General features: G+C 34.1%; 1 protein-coding gene across 1 annotated transcript; it reads right to left on the reverse strand.

Moving 5' to 3' along the window:
• Positions 1-1,326: 1,326 nt before the first annotated feature.
• LOC131049097 (flavin-containing monooxygenase FMO GS-OX-like 9) lies at positions 1,327-17,293 on the reverse strand. Its single transcript, XM_057983117.2, has 8 exons — positions 16,847-17,293; positions 16,669-16,810; positions 15,816-15,886; positions 10,349-10,507; positions 10,057-10,139; positions 9,575-9,710; positions 9,208-9,381; positions 1,327-1,485 (listed from the first exon to the last, which is right to left on the reverse strand). The coding sequence occupies exons 1-8, from the start codon at positions 17,291-17,293 to the stop codon at positions 1,327-1,329; spliced, it is 1,371 nt and encodes a 456-aa protein (XP_057839100.2).
• Positions 17,294-17,643: the final 350 nt, after the last annotated feature.

The raw sequence follows: 17,643 nt of genomic DNA on the forward strand, positions 1-17,643 counted from the left end.
GTGGTGCAACACATTATTTCACATATGCACTAATATAACTCTAATTGAGGTTCTTCATGGCTACTCCCCTCCATCTACTACTTCTTATTTACAATCTCATCCTAAAGCTCATGCAATAGAGGATCATATTCAACACCAACAAGAAATACTACAAATTCTTAAGGATAATTTAGTTATGGCTCAAAATAGAATGAAATAACAAGTTGATCAACATTGTAGTGAGAGGAATTTTCAAGACGAAGATTGGGGATTTCTTCTATTACAACCTTACAAAGAAATTTCCCTTCAGAAACATATTGCACCTAAATTTTATGGTCCCTATAAAGTTCTCCATCGAGTAGGAAGTGTGGCTTACAACCTAGAACTTCCACCCTCTTCTAAAATTCATTCCATCTTCGATGTCTCTTCTTTAAAAGAAAGTAATAGTTAACAATATTCCAATTCAATATGAATTGCCGAAGTTAGATGACTAAGGCAAGTTTATTTTATAACTAGAGGAGATTATTGAGAAAAGAGTGAAAAAGTTATGAAATGGAGAAATCTGTGAGTTCCTAATCAAGTGCAAGAATATGCCAATTGAAGATACAACATGGAAAGATGACAAATTTATATTAAAACATTCATAATTGTTGCACATTGAGGATAATATTTTTTTTAAGGAGAGGGGCATGCTAGGTCCCTAGGATTATAGCTAATGGTATGACCCTAATACTATATATTCCTAAGTATATATTATATATTCCTAAATTTATTATGTTGAGCTCTTGTGACATGCTTAAACTTAACAATAATTATAGTTAGTACATTAGTTAAGTAGGATGAAGTGGTATGTCCTTACATAGTTAAACTTATAAATAAAGGTGGAGATGTCTCTCCCAAAGTATCATATCATTTGATATTGAATTCATATGTTATCATTTGATGGTTGGAGGTCACCCCCTCAAAGTGGTTTGCCATAATTCTTATTTTTACTTTCATTTCCAAGAAGTTTTATAACATATATATTTATCGAAAATGAAAAACCTGTAAAGCGCATTTTATGATTAAAAAATGCATTAAACTAATAAACATGTATTAAATATTTAAATAATATCATTTGATTAATTGAATAATAATCATTAATAAGGATTCAAATGTTATAAAATAATTTTGTTAAAAAGAAAACCTTGATTATATTGAATAATAGATAAGAAAATTGATCTCGAATTTACATAATTAATACCTATTTTTTGTGACTAGGAAATGAAAATTTTAGATTATCAAATCATTTTACAACAATACTATTTAAGTTATAGAGATTATTTAAATGTATATATGTTTTTTTAATTAAATTGAGAGAGCAAAATCAAGCAATTCTTGGTCAAACCAAGTATCTCGAAATGTGTCAATATTGGAATCAACATTTGCAAAAGTTGCAAAACAAATGTCTTTCTTCCAGTCTTCAAAGTGAGGATAGCCTGATTGATCTGCTAACCAGTCGTGATACTGTTTAAGAGTTCAATAATTACACCAATAAAAAAATATTAGAATTTTTAAAAGAAATCATATACACATAAGTAATCTAAATTTATAGACCAATCATAAAAAATGGATTAAATGACACCTTCTCAATGGAAAAACTTTTATATTTTACAATTTAGTTTCAAAACTTAAAAGAGACTCACAATATTGAAGAAGTTAACTTATTGAGGCAATTGTGTCTTTATAAATTGACTAGAGTGTTTATATTAGAAATCTCAATTATATAACTTTACTTAATGTGTAAGATATATTGCTAGACTATATGATTAAAAGTAATTGATTGCATTATATTTTCTTTTCTTTTGTCTTAGGGTTGAACACAAATATTTTGAGTAATAATAACATGGTATGGATTTGCACATTTCCTGCATAAATGTAAAAAATAATATCTAATAACTACTCAATATTATAAATAACTGAAATGCTTATTTAAACCACATACCAATTTTTTTTCTATTAGATTGTTAGGACATATTTATATCAATTGAACCAAACTATTATTTTTCCATTTTTTTTTGGGAACTGTGTGCTTTTATTTACAAGCAAAATTTAATATAGAATACATTAGTTTACATTGTTATTTGTGTTGGAGTAATTAGGACATTAGCTAATTATTTATTAATTAGGTCCTTTAATTACTTTTTCACTTAAGCTAAACTTAGATGCTTTTTTCATCTAGAGCTTGCTTTTGTAGCTTTAGTTTAGTAGTAGTTGAGCTTTATTTAGTCATTGTTTGCTTTTTTTAATTCTCCTAATTTTAGGATTAGGACATCTCTTGCTTTCTATAAAAAAATTAATTCATTCATTGTAATTATATCTCTAAAGTTCTTCTGTGCAATAATATAGAATTCTTAAGTTGTTATGGAGCATATTATCTTTGCTTGATCTCTTTTGTGTGATAGGTGCTTTGCTTGCAGATGATTCTTGGCTCTTGTGGTTGTATCATCAACTCCTATATGGTATTGGAGATCAATATTTGCTCCTACATAGTATTAGAGAATAATATTTATCAAATTCCTATCCATAAGCTTGAGAGAATCTAACTTTGAGTAATGTTTTTGTCCATATTGAGTTGAAACAGAGGTTGCCATCACATTCGCATGTCACAAAACATTAAATTCATTATTCGACTGTCATTTCATAAAAAATTGAGTAGTTGAAGTTTTCAATCAATTTGAGGAAAAATCTAGGGGTAGCCAAAAACTATGAGCATGTTGGAGCAAAACGGAAGTCATCATCACACTTAGAGGGCCTAAGAACCCTCCAATCACCTATCAAATCGTGAAAAGCAAAGCAATTAATTTTTTATTTTTTTTAAAGTTAGGGCACAAATTTTTTGTGTCATACCATATAGATCCATATCTTCATATGGAATTCATCCCCCCTTGGGAGTGCAAATTTTGCAATATTTGCAGGTCCAAAAAAAATTCAATTGTTTTTCTAAAATTCATTGAATTTTTTATGCAAAACTTCTTTTTTTTAGGGAGGGGGGGGGGAGGTTGAATCACTTTTTGTAGCCACCTTGTTGGTACGATTTGTACTTTTCATTAGACTTGCATAGACACTACATTTGTTGACATAAGAAATTCATCTCCACTTTTAACAACACCCCTCCATTTTTAGCGATTAGCTATTTTTGGCACAAAGAATCTTTTTAGAGCATATTATGACCTGGTAGAGAATATTTTAGTGTACAAGGTACTTAGCCTTTTTTTGGCAACTAGAATATTTTGATAATATTTTGTCATTGACATCATGTTGATGTTAGTAGTAGAGATAGCTTGTGCATGCACCATCAAGCCCTATTTGCCCTAAAAACCTAGTTGTGGTTTTTTTTTCCATAACTCCACCATATGAGTCAAAATTGCAAAAATGAGATATCATCAAAAAGATGGTTTCGACACTAATCTAGATCTATAGGTAGTTTTGTCAGATTTTGCTCCAATTTTTTTTATAGGCCTCCAAAGTCAACCTTCAGTTTGGTGCTTCTAGGGCGATATCTTGCACATCTAAACTCCATTTTTAGAAGACCAAATATTCTTAGAAAGCTCTCAAAATCCTCTATATAGATTTTTATTTTTCCTAAATTTTCCCACGGTTTATTTTATTTAGATTTTTTTTTTCATTATTTGGTCAATTACTGGGATGTTTAGGCACTTGGGATAGATTTGTTTGTTGGAGAGGGTTGTATTTGATGTGCTTTACACACACCAATATTTTTGGGGTCTAATAATTTCATTTGAGGAGGTGTTATGGGTTTTTTGTTCATGCTTTTGTTATTATCTTAGCAAAGGATAATTATGAGTCTTGGCAAAATAGTATCTTGACACATCTTAGACTTGTGGCTTGATTTTTTGGCCTATCTATATTTAATTGACCCTCAAATAGAATCAGAGAGGGGTCAACATTCTTGTAGGATCATTAATGACCATGTTGTAGGCGTGATTGGTTCTAGTGTTGATCTTGACACTATGTGTGTTATATCAGACTTTGAGTGTCCTTGCGCACTTTGGACTCAGATAATTGGAGATCCTGACATCTCTCCATTTCTAGTGGATATTGTACCAATTTATGGAATTCCCCTTGGACATGTAGATTGTACACCCTATGACTATGATACTTATGAGATGCTTCAGTATATCACAAGTCTTTCAAGTGTAGATGGTTTTGAGGCTTGTCTCTCCGTTTTGGTGCAGGAGCACCTTGGTCATCCTTGGATCAACAATGCACATAAAGGTTTAAAGTTAAGTTTTGTGTTTCTTCATATGTAATAAGCTCCTCTAGGACCATTTTTTATGTATATGATTCATGTAGGGTCCAAGGTTTGTTGAGTTTTATCAAGTTTGTCAATATGTAGCCAAGTGATAATGTTTCATTCTATGTAATTGTGATGTATTTGGAGGAACCAATGGTCTTAAGTTCAAATTTTGGTTATAAACATTGGTTTCTAGGTTGGTTGATTGGAAAAACATATAAATTTTCCTCTCTGACTTGAGGAAAAGGTTGTTGAGTTGATTTGGAAGGAGAAACAAAAATAAGCTTTGTTTTCCTGCATTTTTCTTGTTTTTGCTCTATTGCAGTGTGAATAACATGCTTGTGTAGTGGAGTTATGATATCAAACTAGTGGCATTAGAAAGAGAATTGAATCCCCTTTAGTTTGACACCATTTTCATAAGATTTCATTGAGTTTGGTGCATTTTACAGTAACATTTCTGAAAATAGTCTAGAAACCCTAGTTTCAAGGGTTTGAAGGAAGAAATGTGAATAAAACTCCATTCCATCATTATCAGTTTTTCCAAAATGGTGGAATGGATGGGCTAGGGGAATTCTAGATGGGTTTTGAAGCATTTTTGTAGGTGATGAATTTTGGAGCCCCTTTGAACGAGTTTTAGTCTAACATCTTCATGTGTTAGACTTGGGAGTATTGGTAGAAGTGTGAATTTGTTGAGTAGCACTCGAACAATGAAGGTAGATTCTAAAATCCACTTCCTTTGGCCCTATGTGATGTGTGTTAGTCTATGGAGTTGGGTTTTGAATTTTGGCATCTGAATCTTTGGCACTTGCTTTGGAAAAGTAGCCTAATTGCCAAAATACTAGTAAAAAACATAGGGATACTTTTTGAAACAACCCCTATAACAAGCTTGATATGTTGTAGGCAAGCCAAATGGGTATCCATAAATGCCCTTTTCTTTGTCCTGATTCTATCCATACAAAAGGTTATGCCTAAAAAACTAGTATTGTAGGGCTATTGGGAGATTGGCCTAGTTGTGAAGTGTCTCACTACCAAACTTGTTAGAGACCTATACCATTGCATGAAAGGTGTTTGTCGTGATTCCATAAGATATCTCAAAAGCCCGCCCTTGAGATATTGAATAATTTGGAAGCCTACACCAAGTTTGTGCCCAAACCAGCCTATTGCTAAGAAGCACAGTGAAGAGATGGGCGAGTTGGGAGAAACATCTCTACTTTGGGTTCTCAAGTGCCTATTTAGGTGATTGTTTCATGTTGTTTGTGAAGTGGTTGACCTTCTCTGCATCAAGTGGTATCAGAGCATAGGTTTTGATTGAGGAAGTGAAAGAAAGGTAGTAGTTGTAGAGGTAAAAGGGCAAGATGCCTCCCAAAGACAATACAATCCTAACCAAAGAAGTGAGAACAATAAAGGAGTCTCAGGATGGGGTCCTAGCCAGGTTAGGAGACATAGAAGCAATCCTAAGAAGAGGTAGGGTTACTGAGGAAGAGCGTGACCAAGAGGAATAAAATGAGGGCCAGAATAAAGGCCCTCAAGAGGGATCCAATGAGCCAGATATGGGTCCAGATGAAAGAAGGTTTTTGAGCATGTTGAAGGCTGTGAAAGGGGATCTCCTTGATCTCAAAATGGAGTTACCCATATATAGTGGAAAGATGAACAATGAATGTTGAAGGCTATGAAAGGGGATCTCCTTGATCTCAAAATGGAGTTACCCATATATAGTGGAAAGATGAACAATGAAGAAGTGGTAGATTGGATTAACGCCCTAGACAACTACTTTGAATACAAAGAGGTTCCAGATGAACAAAAGGTCAAATTAGCAAAGAAAAAGTTGAAAGGACCAACAATTACATGGTGGAACTATGTTCAATCAGAGAGGATGCAGAGAGGCAAACCAAAGACCAGTTCATGGGACAGAATGGTGTCCAAGGTGAAGAGTCAATTCCTACCGGGTGACTATGCAATCCAAACCTTTAGGAGGTTGCAAAATTTGAAGCAAAAAGAATTATATGTGATGGCTTATACCTAAGAAGTTCACAAGTTGAGTATGAGAGCAGGTCACCATGAAGATGAGGTTGAGAAGATTGCAAGGTATATAAATGGGCTTAGGTTCAATATTCAAGATGAACTAAGTCTTGCTACTCCTGGAAGTGTGAAATAATGCTTCCAATTGGTAGTGAGGGTAGAAGATAAGATAAAAAAGAGACAAGAATGACAATCTAGAGGTAGAGGAAAGAATCATAGAGGGAGAGGGTCCTTTGGGGGAAGAGGACAATCCTCCAAAACATAAGAAGAATCTAGCAACAGTCAAGAACCGAGCACAAACCAAAGAGGAAGCTTTAGGGGAAGAAGGCCTAATGGGAGAGATAGATTCAATGGACAAGGTAGGGGCTCCAATACCTTCTCTGGAAGGCGTTATAACTGCAACCAATTTGGTCATCTAGCTTTCAAGTGCTCCGATAAGAAAGGCTCAAGTTCTCATGGGGTGAGAGGAGAACTCAATTTGTACAAGAGAAAGATGATGAAAGTGCAAACTCCCCCTCTCAACATGCTACTCGAGAGTTAGGTGTCTCCTTGATGATGATGAGGACACTCATAAAAGTACCAATAGTCCAAGAGCCTCCACAAAGAAAACAATTGCTTAGAACCACTTGCAAGTCTCATGGGAAAGTATGTAGAGTTGTTATAGACTCGGGTTCTACTGATAATTTGGTGTCTGTAGAAATGGTAGGGAAATTGAACTTGAAAATAATTCCCCATTCCACCCCCTACAAGGTGTTATGTATAAACAAGGGACAACAAGTCTTGGTAAATGAACAAGCATGAGTAGAATTCAACATTGGAGGCTACAGAGACAAATTTTTGTGTGATATCCTTCCCATGGACTATTGTCATCTGCTCTTAGGATGACCTTGGTAGTATGACAGAAGGGCCAAACATGATGGGCACTAGAAAATTTATGTGATAGAAAAGGATGGAGTTTCTATTACAAGTGTGGTTGTTGTTGCACCAAAAGATCGACTTGTCAATGCCCGATGCAACCACTAGACTTATAGAATCCACAAGAGGCGATTAAGACATGTCACAAACCTGAGCGTTGAGCTGCACAACACAAGAAGACCAAGTGCACACACCTTGCAACAATCCCTTCCCAACGCAATCAAGGGGTTTTAACCCATGACCAAGCTCTGATACCACTTGTTACAAGTGTGGTTGTTGTTGCACCAAACGATCAACCTGTTAATGCTCGATACAACCACTAGACTTATAGAATCCACAGGAGGCGGTTAAGCCATGTCACAAACCCGAGCGTTGTGCTGCACAACACAAGGAGACCAAGGGCGTACACCTTGCAACAATTTCCTTCACATTGACACCACTACAAGATGAAGGAGTGGATAAGAAAGTTGGGTCTAGTGTCACTCACATATGGATGCAAAAACCTCTATCAATAAAAATTGGAAGCATCCAATTTGATGTCATTTGTGAAAAAAATAAAATCTTATTATTATTTTTTTAATTTTATATTATTTTTATTACAAAAATAGTACAGTAGTATTATTTATAAATACATATAAAAATAAAATATTTTTACACTATTTTAAATATATAATATAATAAAATAAAATAGTAGTACTTAGCAAAATAATAATAACAATAATAAAATAGTAGCGTTTTAATAGATTAGAAATAATATCATTAATTAAGGGGATTGAATTCTTCATAAAATTTATTTTTTTCTCAAGGATAAGATAAGAGAATATAAAATAAAAATGTAATGATATGATAATATAATAATACAATATAGTTTTAATAGATTTTTAGCTTTTGTCAAAATTTAAATAGAAATATAAAAATATAATAGTATAATAATAACAATTTGGTACTAAAAGTTTTTTTAACTTTTGTAAAGGGTTTAATGAAAATATAAAAATATAATAACAAGAATATATTAAAACGTAATAATATAATTTCATATCTTAATGCTAATTTATTATTAATTACAATATCATTAGATAATACTGATTTAATATTAATTACAATATAGTAATATTTTAATTTTTTAAGCGGAACGATGAAGAAATAAGATAGGTATACTAGTATTTATTCTACTATTGCACATAATAACTGAAGTTAATTATGGAGTCTTAATTAGTTGTCACTCTTATTTCTAGATATTATTCCTTAGGTCAAGACTTTCTATTCTCACTCTTTGTGCATGCCACCATTCTAATCGATGGATTCTATCTTGTGTCCTACCATATAGAAATCTCCCCACCCGACTATTGGCTACCTCACCTTCTCAATAAAATATAGAGTTAAAAAGAGAGAAAAAAGAGCAAGCTCTTATTAGTTGGGAGTTCATACCTATAAATGTTAACTTCACTAATGAGAATGGTTACGGAGATAAGTCGAACAACCTTTTGCTTTTGCCACTTAATTGTGAAATGATTTGTCTTATGACCTAAATGTCTTTTATTTGTTGAATTCTCTTTGCACAAAGATTGTATTTATATTTTTTTTGGTTCTTTTAGTTTTCAAAGATTTTTTTTTAATCAAAATATATTTATTGTAAAATTTATTAATCACTTTTGAAATTACTATTTTAATTTGGTTAACAGTTGATTTTAATATATGTATTTGACACCAATTTGAATTTAATGTCTAATTTTCCTTACGAATCCTATATCCTCTAATACATTATTTTTTATTTAACAATTACATAATAAGCTTTAAATATTTTAAACTGGAGGTTTCCTTGCACTAAAATGTGAATCAAATTTTTTTAATAAGAAACATTTCAGGTCTAACTTTTCTAAATTATTTAATAGAAAAATCTAAACCATAATTTCTATCAACAAGGCATTAAAAATAATGCACTTTGCACAAATTTGAAAATTCAAAATCAATAGAGAAAGAAGTTGATGGAGAGTGACCTCAAAGCTAGCAATGTCATGAGTATAATGTTTGGGGACGTCATCAACATCTCTAAGTTGATAAGAGTCCTCCACGGCTTTAAACATGTCCTTTACTGATGGAAGAGCTACCTTCCCTGATAATACATATGCTAGCCATTTGGATTGTGCCTCAAAGAATGGAAAAGCTATTATCTATAATAACCAACCAAAAAAATATGTTATGAAATTATATTTTGAAGAGAGCTTGGAGAGACAGAAAATCAACAAGTTTATATGGAGAGAAATGCAAATAGAACTATCTTGAAGGAAGATTAGTAGAGCCAATCTGGGACATGCATCATTATTAACCCTATTATAAGGATCAAATATTGCATGTCATACAAACCTTTTTTGGAATTCCGATAAATGAAAGAGAAGGAGCTAACAAAGGTGGAAAAATATGCTCATATAATGGTCCTACATGATCACGATCCACTGACACTATGCCCTTTGTATCGAGAAATGGGCAAGAATATGAATACCTACATAAATTTGATAGCCAAACTATATAAGTTAGATTTAAGGAAAAAATAAAAAAGAAGTTAAAAAAAGTAAGAGAACTATTACAAAAATTTCTACTATTGGTCAAAAACATGATTAAAAAGATGTGTTATTACCACTTAAATATAATTTGGTTGAGTGATTGATCAGTTAGTCCATATCAATTTTATATGTCACCTATACTAAAAAGTGGTAAACATTCATTCTATTTTTATTGACCAAAATAATCATACCCAACGTGTTTTACAACTATAAATCTAACATCAAGACTATGTATGATTAATAGTGATATGCATAGAACACGATAATTGAATCAACATTGATTACCCAGTACAATATAGAATTGAGTCAGCATTAACTGAGAAGCCATCCTTAAAAGCCACAAGTCCATTGTCATGAAGAGATTCAATCTGTATCATAACCAAATATACACCAATAGGCTATTTTAGGATCACATTAAACTAGTTGTACAGTAAATTTTTCTATTGTATAGAAATCATGTTGTAGGAAGGTTTTACGATTACATGTTGTCAATAAAATTGTATGTTAACATGTTTCATGATCCCAAATTGATTACAGATTGAAATCATAAATATGATGACATGGAAGAATGTCATACCACAGAATGTATATAAAAGTTTGGATATTCGGCCTGGAGTTTCGTTAATCCCTCAATGACAACTGAAGATTTTGAAGATAAATGCACTTCTTTGGCCCCTCTCAGCAATTCCAATGAGATGTCTCGACCACTATGTGAATCCCCAATAACAACTACAACCTACACTCAAATAATCATACATTATATTTGAGACATTTGCATAAGAGAATGTTCATGCCTCTTCAATTGCACACAAAAGAAGTTTGACCTTAATATGTGACATACTGAGCATGAAGTTGTAGGTGCATGGATTCATTACTTATAATTACTACACACCAAGAAAAATAACTACTATAATTATTAGATACCCAAATGACATGGAACCTAGAATAGTATAGGATTTTGAAATGACCTAAATAGATATGCCATTGAAAATGCAAGCCCCTTTGGAAATAGGGAAATGACCCATTGAGAATAGTGAATTAATAAATTAAAAGTAAAAGTACAAAGAAATATAGAAAAAAATAAAAAATATGTGTTTTGTAAAATTAATTTAAATTACATGTAAAAATAATACAAATAGGGATGAGCCTCTTGAGGGAGCCTTGAAGAAATTGAACACGAAGTCTTTCCAAGGATGAGTGGCGGATGCCATCAACATTGAAGAGGCCATCAAGGATGAAGATTTGATAGACACTATAACTATGATGAAGAATTGTCTGAGGAGGGACAACATGGAAACCTTTGAGTATATGATGAGTGTAAATGGGAATTTGTTTTCCCTAGGGAAGATTGAGAATGCCCAAGAGGTCATTGAGGCCATAAGAGTCCTTGTTTTCATTCTCTATTGATTTCTATGTAATCTTTTTTTATGTTTTAATGGAAAGGGAGCTACCCCCTTAGGTAACAATTTTCCTAAAAAAATAAAAAATAGTACAAATAGCGATTGCATGCATCAACATTTTTCTTTCAAATACCAATGAAAGAACCTCAAAAGAAATATTGTTTACTATTCTATTATTTTTTAAGATTAAATTTCCTAGATGCAAGCTAATACTTCACTAAAATGATATTGAATAGAAACTTGTTTAACATTTAACCCACTTTATGCTATCTAGTTTCTAGAAAAGGGATAGAGGGATGAGCCCTAAAGAGGCATCGTGTTAATCTTCTTTACAACACATACATAATCCTCCTTCACAAATGAATTAATTCCTATGATGGTGCTATTTTAACTTACTGTCTATCATTTTAGTTGTGAATAGAACAACACTACCCAACATTTATGACTAGTGGATGTTAAATAACTACACATAATCTACTAGAAATAGAACAACATAGTTACCGATGAGCGGGAACGACTGCGGAAGAGGTTTGGGAGCTAGGGTTTCTGCTACAGAGGAGGATGTAGAGGATTCTGATGATGCAGAGGATGTCGATGGAGGTGGGGGTGGGGATTCAGTTCTTGAGGTGGTTGGAGTGGAGGCTGGGATCGTGTTTGGAGGTGGTGGGAGTGTTCTATTTCCTTTCCCACAGGCGGTGTTTGTGGGTTTTTGCTGGTTCTTTCTTGACTATGGTTGTCTCTTGGGAGGCTGGAACACAACCCCTATTGGCTCCAAGTGGGCTGTTGTTTTGGTTGAGATGAGGTCGTGGTGTGGTGAACTACGAGTGCCTTCCCCATCTTCTTCATGGTATAGCCTATCGATGGTTGGAAGTTGTGGTTTTTTTTTTTCCTATACCCACCGTTCGTTGTTTCTTCGTGTTGAATCCTCTGGTTATTTTGAGTGGGATTTTTGCCTATGATGTGGGTGGTTTTTGGCTTCCTTTCTCTCCACGGATTGTTGGTCGTAGCTTTGTGTGCGTTCCTGGGTTTCTTCTTTGTCTTCTATCTTAAGGGTTTTCCTTAGCTTGGTCTATTGAGGTGACCCCATCTCCTATTCAGGTGGAGATGTGTCTTGCTGGTTTTCCCTCGACTCGATGCAGGGGGCTTCTCTAGGTTGTCCTTTTCTTTTGGAGAGAGTTCTTTCCTCCCTTGGTGCCTTGGGAGTTGGTGAAGGTTCAGGGGTCTCATTTTCTCCTCTTCTCTCTGGTGTTCGGTAGGAGGATCTGTTGTTCTAGCCCTGCTATGGTTTTGGGAGCCATTCTAAAACCCAATTCTTGTGGTTTGGGGATCCTGTTAAAGCCCCATGGGGTTTTTTTTCTAAGTCTGGGCATTTTAGGAATACCCCTGTTTTCTTGTTTCAGGAGAAGGTTAAGGGAGCCTTTTTTAAAACCCTTGTTATTTCTGTAGATAGGGCCTATTTATCCTTGTCTTTATATTTTGACCCCTATGACTCTTTCTCTCATGTTTCTTTCTCAACACCTTTGGTTTTCCTTGGCTTGGTCTATTGAGGTGGCACCTTCTTCTATCGAGGTGGAGATGGTTTGTTTTAGGTATGACCTCTCTCTTATTGAGGTGGAGTTGGGTGTTGTTTTTATTCATAGGAGCAGCAGATGGTGTTTGGCTGATCTGTTGTTAGGCTATGGGAGCTTTGCTGAACCCTCATTCAAGGTTGAGGGAGCCTGGAAAAACCCTACATTTTTTGCTTGTTGTAGGGAAAGGCTGGTTGTTAGCAGTTTTCAAGGGCCCACTGGTTGTGGGAGCTGTATAAAACCCTTTTCAGGTTGTGGGAGCCTCTTAAAACCCACTCTCTTAGTTAAGAGAACCTGGAAAAACCTTTGGTATTTTGATTTTATCACGGACAAGCTGGATGCTGGCAGTTTTCAAAGGCCTAGTTTGGCCAGTGTGTGTTTTTGGTTAGGATATGTTCTTGTTGTTAGTGAGCTGGAGATTCCGTTACTGGTTAAGGGAACCTGGGAAAACCCTATTTTTTGGCTGGGGATGCCAGATAAATCCTCGTGTTTTATTTCTCAGATCTATAAGATGGTTTAGATCTACTGCTATTGCCAGCTTGGTTTGTTTTGTCTCTCTTTTGTGTGTGGCTGACAGTTGTTTCATTTTGGTTGTTGTGTCTTGCAACCTCTTGTGCCTCTACAGTTTGGTTGACTGTGGCTTTGCTTCTATTTAGCTCTGTTGTACCTTTCTGTAGTGTCCCTTTGTTGGTTTCGGGTCCATGAAAAATCCAAGGGTTTCAGGTCCCTTCAAAACCTGTTGTATGGGGTTTGTGGTCCCCTCAAAACCTGTTTATCCTATAAAAAACTACACATAATCTACTTTGGTATAAGGGGCATAAGAAGACAAGAACACATTTTGATGAAGGGTAATCCCCTTATAAACTCAAACACACAACAACAATAGAGAAATAACTAGAAAATGCAAGAAAGAAACACATGCCTTCTATCATCTCAATGAAATGAAATTACAACATTCAAAAAATAACATGCTACAACCACATGGGAATTCTCATTACAATAATTTGCAAGCTAGAGCCACATCTGCACTATTGGAATTGTCTTCTGTAACCCTCATTCAACCCTTTATATAGAACCTATAACTGCCTTATAATGTTATGAAAAGTGTAACTTTTTCTCTTTTTGGCACCCAACAGTCCATTAGTTCATTTTTCCCACCCAGGTGGAATTTCATTAAAACTTAAGTTTTGGTGGCACAACTTCTGAGAGCTATAACTTTTTACTCAGGCGTCCAATTCACTATTATAACATATTGTTGGAAAGCTCGTGAAGAGATCTACAACTACAAATGCATTACAGATCTATTTGTCTAGATTTTGAACCTTTTTGAGACCTCTAAGGTCTTCAATTTTAAAATCTAAGCTTCATTGGAGAAATTGCTTGGGATGAAAAATTTGATATATTTCAAATCATACATGATATTGAGATGATTTGTTCACCAATCATCTTATTTTTAATTTCGCTTAGTGGGACCAGTTTTCACGTCTATACAACCAAAAGTGAGCAAAAGTCCTAAAAATAGCGCATGACTATTTTTGGCTATTTTTAGCTTCTATACGTCTTATATAGTGCAACTATCATAATGGGTTGCAAGAGAACTAAAGAAAAACCACAAAACAAAAGGAAAATACAATATTTCTTTTTGGGTGATGCAAGATTGCTCCTACACCTTGGATGCTCTTGCATCACATTCACTTATGATATTGAACCAGGGGTACCCTCTAAGACAAATAACAATGATACAGAAAACACAAGAGCATTAGTATATCTAACTTCTAATATTTAAAGAAGGAAATGTTGATTATTTATTAATATGTTAAAAGATATTTAAAAGGGGCAAACTACGAGAATCCTTTTGTAATGGAAACTAGGGGACCCTTAATACACTGAACAAAAAAATTAAGAATGCGTAGAGAAAGAGAAGGAAGGTTGTAATATCCATAGGATGATATGTCAAATTATTGGGTAGAAGATGTCACACAGACGTAGTTGATAAATGCAACCTCTTACTTCTAGGAGTGGAAGGTCTTTGTGATCTGATATACCTAACTATGCTACAGACAAGGCATACATACCTTACCCTCATAGGATTTGAACTTGTGACCTTTCTTTCAAGAGTACAAGTTCTCCAAAATAGACCAACTCAGATGATGAAGAAGGAATCTTAACTAATCAATACAATTGGAGATAGGCATCTCATGATCAATGGTCATTGAGCAAAGTGGAGCACATGCTAAACATGAGACATAATGAGCAACATAACCCTTTAATCACTTTGATCAAACTGTTAAAAATATTTTAGTGGAGGTAAGAATGGTAGTATATAGAAAAGATGGCTTCCACATGAAGATCATCAGATGAGTGTTTGACATTGTTTATTAATGAGGAAGGTTGATTAGCTTTAAACCATTAAATGCCACTTTGAATCAATGGCTAACACAATCTAAAAGTTGACTCTAAAAATCTCTATAGAGGGACCCACCATGGGGTGTACTAGATGTCATGTAGAGGAATGATGAGATAGCAAATACACCATCAAATGTTATGAAAATATCAAAATCAAATGTATCGTAGGATATGCTAGCATAGAACTATTGGTAAAAATCTCGAGAAAGAACACAAGTTATAAATACTTTAACTATAAAGATGAAAAGAAAATTTGTACAAAAATACGCTAAAATATTTCAATTATAAAGATGACAAGAAAATGTGTAAAAAACACAGTATAAATATTTCAATTATAAAGATGAACCAAAAAAAAACTTTTTTTTTTCTAATGGTCAAACCAAACACATCAATACGTAATTTCAATTAATTAAGCATATATAAAAATAACAATATCCAACTGCAAAACATTGAACATATATTCTAACAAAAACGCTTAGATGTAAGAAGTCAAAAAATTCGGGGAAATGCTCTATGTAACACTGACCCCTTTCGATTATATATAACCTTCACCCGTTTGTATATATAATTTTACAGAGTCATGAACTAGCTGCTCTGAAATGGCTTCACAAGTTTAGAGTGCAACAGCTTAGTGATTAGCAGCTAGTTGTTAAAGGAAAATAAACAATACCTCATTATCGAATGGATCTGGAACACGATAATTATGGCTGTGTATTTGCCTTCCTGGCCATCTATGCATTCCTGCACAACAACAAAAGTAGAATTTAATGGCCCTTTTCAACAAAAGAAGATTCACTCGTTTAATCTTTAAGAAACAGCTAAAGAATGTTTTGAACAGCAGAAAGCTCTGAAAAATAATAGTTTTTATATAAAAGAATACGTCCACTCCAATACATTCCAATAACTACAATACAACACTATAGTGCACAGGAAAAAGATTTATGAGAGAGCAAATTTAAACAGCACATGATATACAAGTTTAAATAGGGTCCATTTACTAGTGTACTTTCAGACAAGTGAAAATCTAAAATATGTTATTTAAATTAAAATATATGAAATAAAATATGTCGTACATAAATTTTATATATAATCTGAATAGATCTAGATATATAAGAAACACAAACATACATAGATATAAAATTCTCATATCAGATTCACGTGGAAAAAAGATTTTGGTATGAATACAATGCCTATGCAATGTCATACAATGTGGCCTGGCTTCAATAATACATCATGCGGAGGAAGGATGTTGTATATGTCCAATATATATACATCTATTTTCAATAATTATAATTACTTATTCTTTGAAATATATAATAGACTGTAATATAAGGATATAAAGATAAAGTTTAAATAGTACAATCTAAGTTTTCATTTGTTTTGATGATTCATCTGAAATTACATTAGTTTTCAATAAGATTCATTTATTTATTTGTTTTCAAATGAACCATCTAAACAAATCAAAATTTAAATTTAGAATATATTGTAACTCAATTTAAATCAGAATAACCAGAACTAATCACCTGGAATTTGAGGTATCCGGGGCTGAGTGTAATGCCCATTGCACACAACCACACCATCGAAAACTTGCTCAAAGACTTCCTCTGATTCAGCTCCTTCCAAGCTCACCACCCTCCTCCTGCATCGCACCAACCACCTAATATTCTGCCCATTCATTTTCTTCTCATCAGGATTCCATACCTTTCCTCCCTCACCACCCTCTTCAGCCACCATCCCCACATACTCCACAAAAGTATTAAAGCTAATCAGAGGCAAAAGATTGAAATCTTGGGCAAAATCCTTGAGAAACAATAACAGCTCTGTATGGCTGGGAAACCTTCTCCCATCCCTGCCTTCTTTGACAGAAAATGGGTAATCAGGAAGCCCCATGGTTTCTCTGGGGGAGATCAGGCGGAGAGAAGCATAGATACTGCTGTGGACCTTTCTATGTGGGTTTAATCCAAGTGGGTCATCATCTTCCACCTTGGGATCATACAACCAATTACCACCCACATCATGTTTCTGCTCATACACAGTCACTGAATGCTCCTCTCTGCTCAGCTCCCTTGCAGCTATTAGCCCTGCAGGCCCTGCTCCAATCACACACAGATTCCACCTCCTGTACTCACTTCTTTCTTCAGATGGCATCTTTGTCAATTTAAAAAAATGAACAACTTCTTCGTCTTGATGATAGATTGTTGAGTACAGTCGAAACGTTGATTCAAAAAATACACACAATTTTATTCGGAAGCACTTGCACATACAAGATCTGCAATAATGGAGTTCCCTTCATATCAATATATGGTCTGCAATAATGGTGTTCCCTTCATATCAATATATGGTTTACATAGATATCACTTAGATAAGGTCTGCAAAACATGAGAAACACGGGTGGACCTTCTTTGTAATGTCAATGGGAGGTAGTGTGTCGGGTACTTTTGTTTTTGGAATATTGTTGTTGTGTTTTTAGGTTTTTAAAGAGCTTTGTGAGTTGTATT

The sequence above is a fragment of the Cryptomeria japonica genome, chromosome 3 (assembly GCF_030272615.1).
Source record: "Cryptomeria japonica chromosome 3, Sugi_1.0, whole genome shotgun sequence".
NCBI lineage: Eukaryota > Viridiplantae > Streptophyta > Pinopsida > Cupressales > Cupressaceae > Cryptomeria > Cryptomeria japonica.